Source organism: Sinocyclocheilus anshuiensis, unplaced genomic scaffold (genome assembly GCF_001515605.1).
Source record: "Sinocyclocheilus anshuiensis isolate Anshui unplaced genomic scaffold, SAMN03320099.WGS_v1.1 scaffold1552, whole genome shotgun sequence".
Lineage (NCBI taxonomy): Eukaryota > Metazoa > Chordata > Actinopteri > Cypriniformes > Cyprinidae > Sinocyclocheilus > Sinocyclocheilus anshuiensis.
Genome location: NW_015554178.1, coordinates 178308 through 189307, shown reverse-complemented (window position 1 = coordinate 189307; position 11000 = coordinate 178308). Strand labels below are relative to the sequence as shown.

The 11000-nt window shown below is 37.0% G+C and overlaps 1 protein-coding gene across 2 annotated transcripts in view; it reads right to left on the bottom strand.

The window, feature by feature from the left end:
- sik2b (salt-inducible kinase 2b) overlaps nucleotides 1-11000 on the bottom strand; it is a 40638-nt gene that overhangs the window by 27151 nt on the left and 2487 nt on the right. Inside the window, exons 2-3 of one of the 2 annotated variants that reach the window (XM_016463773.1) lie at nucleotides 9918-10034; nucleotides 4506-4569 (exon numbers count right to left, since the gene is read on the bottom strand). In XM_016463773.1, the coding sequence (XP_016319259.1) occupies nucleotides 4506-4569; nucleotides 9918-10034 (181 nt within the window). The remainder of the gene's footprint in view (nucleotides 1-4505; nucleotides 4570-9917; nucleotides 10035-11000) is intronic. The other variant, XM_016463774.1, reaches the window with a different exon arrangement.

Sequence of the window (11000 nt, the reverse complement as noted above, 5' to 3'; positions counted from 1 at the left end):
ATATATACAGTATATATATATATATATATATATATATATATATAAATAATACTACAATAATGCCAAATGTAAAATTCATTGAGCTAACCAATTAGATACCAGATGCAACATTCTGAAATTGTGCTCCATTTTAAACTTTTTTAGGACTACGCTGCTAATAAAAAAAACACACCTGACATAAGAATGTCTCATATTTGTGTCAAATGGCCAGCAGGAATCTACTTTGAGATAAGATGTTCATACACTCTGCTTTATACCACTCAACCGGCTGTAATCACCCTCACTAAATCACAGACTGTGGACTTTGGCCAACAGAACAACATATCATTCTGGTGTCAGCATACCAGGTACATCAGGCCTCTAAAATACACTTGTTACATGATTTTTTTCTTCTCTTAGCCATGTGAGCATAACAAGATAGACCTAAAAGAGCCTGAGCTGGCCAGCTGACCTAATAAAAGTTGCTTCTACTTTATAAGTAGTACAACTGGAGTTGCTCTCAACTGACCCTTACAAACAAAAGCAGCAGTCGCATCACAGTTGAATGGACTGACTAAAGAGGCACGCGAGAGGAGAAAGAGCACTTCTCAGCAAGGTGCATTTTACTGCAGGGCTTGTGTATTAGGGGTTTTAAAGCATGAACTAGCTGAACCTTGTAGCAGTATTGTCATTTACAAAAAACTCATGGCATTTTAAGTGTTCCACCAACTTTAATTCACTGAAATAAGTAAAATGAAATATATGTAATAATAATAAAAATAAGTGTTTAATTAATAAAATATTTTAGTAATAAAAATATTTTGTTACATTTCAAAAGTATTTCTGAATATATAGGCATATAAAATAATTTTAAAAGAATTAGAAAAAAATGTTCAAAATAAAAAAAAATACTTCAATGGATACCATGGTATTTTCTAATTCTTCTTTAATTTTAAGCTTTTCACATCATTATGCTCTTTCACCATCATTCTTCATACTCTTGCTGTATGACAATTTTAATTATAAAAAAATATTTATATTAAAAAGATATCAAACAGTCTCTTAATTTATGAGATTAAACTGCATATATAAAAATGAAAGAAAAATCAGTTCAAATCAAAGAATAATACTATGGTATTAAATACCCAAAAGAAAAACTATGGTACTTCCATAGTAAATGTGCAAAAAACATGGTAATACCAAGATCAATTTGGTAATTTTCTGTTAGTGGATTCTTGCAAACATAAACAAATAAACGAAACTATTTCCAACATACAGAAGAATACATTTTTTCTGGTCTTCAAACACACTCTTTCCAGTGAGTTCCAGTTAATGATCTAGACAGGAATTATGAGTTTTCCTATACTACAATTACTAATGCTCAAACCTAAAATTGACAGACTAGAAATAGAGCCTGAGGGTAAAAGACAGGGATGGAGAGGCTGAGGGCAGACACGGGTGTCAAGACTGATCAGCTGACATGTTCAAAAAGAACCTTTTTCTCCAGCTCTGGATTTTTCTAAAATATGCATGGCCTACATTTCTCCCCTCCACTTCCAAAATTCAAATCAATGTCCCTTAGCTTTCCCTCTCTCTCCTGCTTTGCCTGTGTGTTCTGCAGCTTCTACTTATTCGAAGTTGACCCAGTTTCCAGGTCTCTCTAATGCTTCGGCTCTGCTCTGCGGTGCTGGTGGAGCAGACAGGCTCTCGTGGCGGGCTTCTGCGCTGCTAAACTCCACCACAGGGGACCGAACCCAGCACTTCACAGCACCAAATGCTGCTCTAGCTCTCTCTTCTATCCCTGTGAAGATTATATGATGGAAGTGAGTGCCTGTGTTACGTTAGGATAGCTTAGATTCAGTGTGATGCAAGCACACATCACTTGGTCTTAATGGTTCCAAACAGTATCTTTCAGAATTTGTGATTAACTGGAGACTTTTAGTCTTGATAGCGATGGCACATGCTGTAAATAAGTTGCATAATCATATTGTGCAACAGAGAATCACAAATGCTGGACAGCATGGACTCGACGTACTACAAGACAGTAATTATGTGGTAATCTTGACACAAACTGTCATGTAACCAAGTATTAGTTATGCCATGTCGACTGATCATTTTATAAACAAATTGATTTGTTTCACCTCAGCAACCTCATTTCAAGTCTCTACGGGACATTTGGCTGTTATCTCATTCTTACCCCGTAGTACACTTGGGCGGGAACAAGTAATTTGGTTTGCCCCAGCCACAACATCCCTCTTTATATCTCTTTCAAACCAGAGGCTGTTGTCACATCCAACACCAGGGTCAGTGTCCACACAAAGTACACCGCAACCGCGAGTTGCCTATTCTCTAGCAATAAAACACTTTACCAGTATGAGTGTGCTGATTGGTGGCTGGCCAAACAGAATATGTGTGACAAATATGTTTACATAAATACAAATACATCCAAAACAAAACGTGTTAAGTAATTTGTCTGTCCGCAATGAAAGCCGAAATGTTACACAATGCAGAACAACAACAGCCAATTACAGCCAATACAGTTTTGGACCAATAGTATTTCACTGTGGGTGGGGCTACTCTATCTATAGGCTTTATATTACAGCATTTCCCTTAAAACGCATTAAAACTCTGAAGGCACGTAAAAAAAAAAAACTTTAAACTTGACTCCCCAGGGTAGGAACAATTTCTTGGTAGCATATCACATTGCCGTGTACTGTGAAACAGACACACTGTTATGTAAGAATAATGTGTGATGATTATGTGAGTTTTCACAGGTGGTGCACAGCAGCTGCTGCTACAAAGTCAAAGAGATCAGTCACTGGAAGTGACTACTTTTACACCACTTTCACCTTTAAGAATCACAGACAAGTGATTTTTAAAGGGATAGTTCACCTAAATGTGAAAATTCTGATTATTTACGTCCATGTTGTTGCAAACCTTTATGACTCCTGTCTGTGTGAATATCCCCCCAGAATATCTTTTTTCCATATACCGTAATACAAGTGAATGGCTACAGTGAAAAAATCCATTATACAATATCATAACAGTAATCCATAGGAATTGTTCCCTAATGTTTCAAATCCTCATAAGTCATACAATAGCTTTGTAGGAAAAACAAATGGAAGAGTGAATAATGACCTAAATTAAAGTGCATTTGTCTCATGAAGTGATCATATGACTTTCAGAAGACTTGAATATAGCACGTGTCAAATGGACTGTTATTGTGGGGCTTTTTGATGCTTTTTAACACAGTTAAAGGGATAGTTCACCCAAAAATTAAAATTCTGAAAAGTAATTACTCACCCTCATGTCATTCCAAACCCATAAGACCTTCATTCATCTTTGGAACACAAGTTAAGATATTTTTGATGAAATCCAAGAGCTTTCTGACGCTCCATAAACAGCAACTGAAAATTAAACGTTTATGGCCCAGAAAGGTAGCAAGGACATTGTTAAAACAGTCCATGTGTCGCAGTACTCTCGTGAATGGCGTCAGAGCCTGACCCAGAAGAGAAGAAATCATTGAATAGTCGTTATTTTTGTTTTCTTTGCACACAAAAAGTATTCTCGTAGCTTTATAACATTATGGTTGAACCACTGATGTCACATGGACTATTTTAACGATGTGCTTACTACCTTTCTTGCCCTTAACTTTTCAGTTGCGTTGCTGTCTATGGAGGGTCAGAAAGCTCTCGGATTTCATCAAAAAGATCTTCATTTGTGTTCTGAAGATGAACAAAGGTCTTACGGTTTGGAACGACATGAGGGTGAGTAATTAATGAACTATCCCTTTAAAACTTCAGTCCCCAATCACTCTAACTGAAACAGGTGACCAGTACTGGTACTCTATTAAAAAATTCTCCCTTTGTATTCAGCGGAAGAAAAAAAGTCACTCAGGCTTTAAATAACGAGAGTAGGAGTAAATGATGACAGAATACATTTTTTGCATGAACTATTCCTTTCATTTTCTTTGACCTTCAGTTTTGCTCTTAGCTTCGAGCTTGTGTGTCAGACAGAACAGAACTCCAAAGCAACAGAAAGACAGACAGCTGAGCCGTCAGATTATGATCATCATCGCTGACACATTTGTTGCTTGTGACTATGATGGTTATTCACACAGACTGTGTTTGTCTCGCCTGAGCTAATTTCAGCCTGTCCTTTGTCACTATCATCTGAAACCAAGATGTTAGTCTGAATACACACTTTCTCCATGTCAGTGATGTGGAATCAGGATAAAATTTGGCTGCCAGACATAAGCAAAGCATCATATCATTGTGAATCAACAACAAGAGCAAGAACAACAACATCCAAATATAAAAAAAGACACCCAAATTGTACATCCTGTGAACTTGTGTAAGAATTTGCTAACCATCCTGAATACAACGTTCATCCAGTAATGTATAGATATTTAGGCCCTGTGAGTATAATTGGTTGCTAGCTATTATAATAAAAATTATTCATTATGAGATATATTTCATATCAGGTACCAAAATTTGCATCGCACCATGGTAAATGGTACCACTTACCAAAGATTTCCCCATTCTTGGCGTATTCTGTCACAAGGTACAGCATATTCTTGGTCTCCATGACCTGCGTGAGGATGAAAAAATAATGTGTTACAGGTAAAATCCTGTAAAAGTCTTTGATGACGTGCATAGATCCAAAATACACGAACCACAAAGCGAGTGCAAAAAGTGGGTTGAGTGATAAAATGACTGCTACATTCAGCTGAAATCTGAAGTATCCCATTGAGTTCACAGTATTATAATGAAACACACATGAATCAGTGGGATGCTGGTTTACTCTTATGCTCGATTCACAGTGCAGTTTTAGAGCCAGCAATGCGTGGGAGAACTACAGAATTAGCCAAAGAAAACAAAAAGATGAATAGACCTAAATGTAGTGAAGAGAAGCGGAATGTTATAATTCAGAAACATTCACAGAGTCCCACATAAACACTACTGTCGGCCATTTATACAGTCAGTTAGTTTTACTGATACATCGGCCTCATCTGTACAGAGAGGCTTTTGTGGAAATCAGCCTTATCTGGGCTCAACTTGTAGGGGTTTTTCTGCTCTTGCCATTTAAAGGCATTACAGAGTTGACTAATAAAATCAGCAACTAGGCCAGAATATGAATAATCTTTTAAACTCCTAAACTAATTCTCCTTTCCAGAAACATGTTTTGATGGAAGCTGTGATCTCAGAGCTGTTCAGAACACAATGATCACAAAGCACTTCTTATCCCAATCAGCTGCCAAATAAGCAAATAACTGGAAATAACTCAAATTATGTGAGTAGTTGATACTACACTAGTTGGCTGTCTGTTACGTGACACACCAGCAGTGGTTAGTCACATTACATCAAGGGATGGGTCACGCTGTTGCCAAAGATAACTGTCAACAAAATACAGTGGGTACGGAAAGTATTCAGACCCCCTTAAATTTTTCACTCTTTGTTATATTGCAGCCATTTGCTAAAATCATTTAAGTTAATTTTTTTTCCTCATTAATGTACACACAAGGAGTGGCTTCACAACAACTCTGTGACTGTTCTTGAATGGCCCAGCCAGAGCCCTGACTTAAACCCAATTGAGCATCTCTGGAGAGACCTAAAAATGGCTGTCCACCAACGTTTACCATCCAACCTGACAGAACTGGAGAGGATCTGCAAGGAGGAATGGCAGAGGATCCCCAAATCCAGGTGTGAAAAACTTGTTGCATCTTTCCCAAAAAGACTCATGGCTGTATTAGATCAAAAGGGTGCTTCTACTAAATACTGAGCAAAGGGTCTGAATACTTAGGACCATGTGATATTTCAGTTTTTCTTTTTTAATAAATCTGCAAAAATGTCAACGATTCTGTGTTTTTCTGTCAATATGGGGTGCTGTGTGTACATTAATGAGGAAAAAAAATAAACTTAAATGATTTTAGCAAATGGCTGCAATATAACAAAGAGTGAAAAATTTAAGGGGGTCTGAATACTTTCCGTACCCACTGTAGGACTATCAATCAATTAGAAATGACATAATATGCCTATTCTAATACATTGCAAATAATTTAGTGTAGAAACAATTGCTAGTAATTTTCTAAAACAATTACAAAAACTTAACACTTCGTACACAAGTAACACATAGAATTAAACATTTGATGTAGAAAAATTAAAATAGTATTTTCTTGTAAAACATACTCCAATAATATTTGTTTTATTTACAGCCTAGAAAAAAAGATTAAAGTTTGTGTGTGTATGCAGTGTTACTTTTAAAAGTAATGCATTACAATATCATGTTACTTCATAAAAAGTAACTAATTGTGTTACTTAGTTACTTTTTATGGAATGTAATGCATTACGTAACTTTTGCATTACTTTTTCTTACCTGGGCTAGGCTAGGCTAGCTTATTTATTTTTTGATAAAAACCCAAAAGTTAAATTTTTGGCCCTTTCACACCAAAAGTGAAATTAATAAGTGCCTCTGCACCTCACTCCTAATTTCTCTTAAAGGGGTCATATGATGCGATTTCAAGTTTTCCTTGGCTTGTGTACTGCACACATACCAGTTTCATCACTGTGTCTGTCATGCGACTGTTCCCCTTTCGGGCTCTGTCTGTACATTTATTTTGAAAGATGAAGCTCGCGATTATGGTAAGGGGCGTTACATTTCCGACGAGTGCTTGCGGTGTTCGGCCAATCACAATGCACTGGGTCAGCTGGCCAATCAGAGCAGACTGCGCTTGTCGGAAGGAGGGACTTTGTAGAAAACGAAGCATTTGACAGAGGCGGGGCATAGAGGACCTACAATAATGTACAGTATTTGAAAAATAATGTGTTTTTTTAACATTAAAGCATGTCAACATATTCTGTTACACCAAATACACAAAATAATGATCTTTAAAAAAAGCATCATATGACCCCTTTAATATGGAACAGGAGAGGTGCCAGTGAATAAATAACAAAGTAACTTTCGTTATTTATTTTAAAAAGTTAATCAATTTTAAAAACTTAGATATTTTGTTGTTAATTTAAAAGTAATGCGCTGCTTTACTAGTTACTTGAAAAGTAATCTGATTATGTAACTTGCGTTACTTGTAATGCGTTACCACAACACCGTGTGTATATGTATGATTTTATAAACCGTGGTGGCCAAAATTATTAGAACACTAGTATTTCACCAGCTAAAAAATGGTTTTAAGTCAGTTATTTCTATCTTTTGCTGTAGTGTGTCAGTAGGAAGTATCAGTTTACATTTCCAAACATTCATTTTGCCATTACTTGTAATAATCCAGTGAGATTTTTGTTTGCACAAGAAGTCTGTCAACACCTAGTGCTCCACACAGAGATCTGATCTCATCATCCACGGCAAGGGCTTGGACTGATGCCGCTACGTTGTATAATAAGAAAGCGCTATTCCCATTCCCAAAAACCAAAGTAACCTAAAGTCTTACATAATGCTGCAGTGAAGTCACACTGGGGGAGGAGTTATCTCATCTTCTAAGTGTGACTTTGACTCCAAAGTGTGAATGATCTCTAGTTTAAAAAAAAGGCTTTTTCTAGATGGACAACTTTAATGTGTTCATGTGAAAGTTTACTGTAAAAAATAGTCAGCTATTAACTTTAGCTTGATGGCTGGTAACATGGTGAGAACTGCATGGTGTATCATATAATTTTTACTGGGAATATTAAATTAATGATTTATGAATGAATGAAACGCCTTTGTCCGTGTTCACTCCGTCTCAAATTGCGCTCACGGAAAGCGCTTGAGAAACAGTGTCTCTTCCGCACGTCGGTACGCTTTTAACTCGTTTTTTTTTTTTTTTTGTCTCGAGTAAGACCCTGTAGGACAATCACGTTACATGACTTGACTGATTTTTACGTAGAAAGGGTGACAGCGCACTAAAATTAAATCATCTTTGAGAGCAAGGGGGCCCTACGCAGCTTGCGTACCTTGCGTATAAGGAGGATGGGCTCTGATAATACACCATGAGTGTCTGTTTCATTCCATTTTGTTTGGTCTGAATTAATGCAAGAACAAGTCCTGGGTCAACACTCCCACACACAGACATCTAAACCCATCTTTCCACTGTTGCCTTGTCCAAATACCCACACTTGTGGTCTTGGCCACTTGAGAGCGCGTGCGCGCAACAGGAAGTAAGTACGCAAGGCAAGACTGTCCCAGATCTTAAAAACGCCAAAGCGCAGTGCCCTTAACGCACACTAAATCCACACTATCTTGAATACTCCAGAGCGATATTCGAGGCTTAGTGTATCCCATCATGCATCATGTTTTGGAATAAAGCATGAGATTTTTGCCGAGATATCGCGAGAGGTCACGAAAACCTTTCCAATGCAAGTTAAATATTAATATAATAATTAGATACTATTACATATAATTTGGTAGAAAAACAAAGTGTTGCACGTTTTATTGGTGCAAAGATGAGTAGTGGTGATATTTATTTTGTACAACATTTGCAACTGCTTTTTATCACTTAATTAGAAGCACCACAAATTGTGTTATGTTATAGGCTAGGATACTGAACAGACCTTTAGAAGTTGATTTTAAAATGCAGAGTATTGAAACGGAAATTAAGCTATGTAAACACTTGCATTTTTACAACATTATAAGTAGGGTTGGGTATCGTTTGGGTTTTTAGTAAACAGTGCAAATGTTCATTCAAAAATATTTAAATACACCGCATCCTGAGAGCGGCTCCCTGATGCGCCAAAATTATACACAATATTATAATGTTTAAAGGAGTGGACACGAAAATCGCGGGAGCAGGCGGATATTCAGCGGGAGGGGGATTAAGAAGACAGCCGAATCCCGGACATTTGGGGCAATTAAGAAATCCACATTTTTGTAGGTCCAAAAAAGAGGACATGTCCAGGGAAAAGAGGACGTATGGTCACCCTAATTTATTGCTAATCTATGAATTATTTTTAAAGTAGCATATAGAACATATTTTCTGCCTCATTCTGTGACAAGAAGCCTCATCAGATCACAAAAGGAAGCATTTGACTGGTGTTGTGGAGTAAAAAGGTAATACTTTTCTCTTTTGTTGGACAACAGGTTTAGAAATGTGAATACAAGGGAGGTTTAGCTTTAGGCATTTTAATTTAAGCATGTTTAGCTTAGTTAACGGAAGGCTACCTGCTGCCATCAGGGAAAGTGTAATTACTGCATTCACGCGCTCCTCGAATGCTCTCATTTCCCGAGTTGTGGGAAAAACTTTAAGTCGGAATGTGAAAACAAAATGGACACTCTCGTTACTACAAAGATGTGTTGGATTTGTATTATTAGAGCTTTCCCACTTGAGTTCACGTGCATTTTCTCAGTCGGGAAATTATTTTTCACGTGCGGTGCCGGTGATGATGCTTCTTATGTCCGTTTCGGAGAACCAGAGGACAAATATTTCAATAGATCGCTCAGGCATAGCACCGAAATCTGCGTTCGGATTCGGTTCTAGTACATACCGGTTACATAGGTACCGGGTTTCGGTACCCAACCCTAATTATAAGTGTGTCCCATTAGGTAATGAAAAGTTCTACACACACTTGTGGTCTTCATCCTCACTTGAACACTTGGCCCAAATACAGGAAATATGTCATAAGTAGTCAAGTGGTCAAGTGCAAATATCGATTATAAGATTATAAAAAAGCTACTTTGTAATATTTATTAATTAATTAGCTAAAACTTAAAATCAGTTATTGTACCAGCCACAACAAGCTGTAGACTCTCAGTTATCAGCCCAGAAATTCCACACTGGTACATCCCTCTTAAAATCTTACTATTTTTTAAATAGGTTTTATTTTATTTATTTTTTTTACATTTAGTCATTTAGCAGATGCTTTTATCCAAATCAACTTAAAAACGAGAAGCACCACAAGCAATTTATCATATAAGAGCCAACAATACTGGCAGGAAATGGCCTGGGCAGGCATTACCTGGTACATTTTAATGATGTGCGGATGGTCCAGCATTTTCATGATCTGTACTTCACGATAGATCTTCTCCAGGTTCACAGCATCCAGCTGGGTTTTGTCGATGATCTTTATAGCCACCTGTTGAACGAAGGGCACAGAGACACACTTTAATTGGCGTGAAGCCTAATGCCTCGAGCTACTCGGTGAAATTCATTAGTCATGTTACTGTCTGCAGTGCAAGTCGATCCAGTCTTCACAAGCCCCAGCGCGAATCAAAGGCAAAATACACGTGAGCAAAGCTAATACGCACCTGAGCGTCTGGTTAATGGCTTAACTACTGAAGTAGGCTAATGATCCAAATTATCTTATTTTCCCACAGGCTTTTCATCATTTGCCAGACAAATGGGAGAAGAACAGGATTTATTTACCATTTCATAACCACTCATACCTTAATCCCCCTTTTGATTTATTACTGTATAATAATAATCTTCAGGTAAGTACACAGAAGCGGACAAAATAGAACAGATTCCACAGTTAAGATTTTGACCTGTGTTTTATATCATTACAGTGAATAAAACATTTATCTTATGAAGATTTACAACACTTTGGTGCTTCAGCTTACTTCCTACTGTTAGTATAAGGAATCTTTATAGTATAATAGAATAAAAAATATTTTTAAAGACATCTTGAAAAAATATCAGTCAATCTTGATGTACATTAAACCACAAATATTTTTAAATGCCTAAATAAGGCTGAACAATAAGGATTTTTTTCCTGCTGGTCAAGTCAGATTGGATTTTTACCCTGTCAACATTTTCACCAACCCTACCACAATTTATATATTTTTCCAACACTGCTGCATTAAAAAACATTAATAATAATGTTCTGAAAAATAAACTAGTGGGCCCAGTGAAAATATTGGTAAGGGTTGCAAAAATTCAGGCTAGCAGAAAAACAACATAATATAACGAAAAAAAAGCAAAAAAGTATGTGTGTGTGTGTGTTAGGGGTGTAACGGTACACGTATTCGTACCGAACCGTTTCGGTACGGGTCTTTCGGTTCGGTACGCATGTGAACCGAACGAATACAGTTTTTTTTTTTTT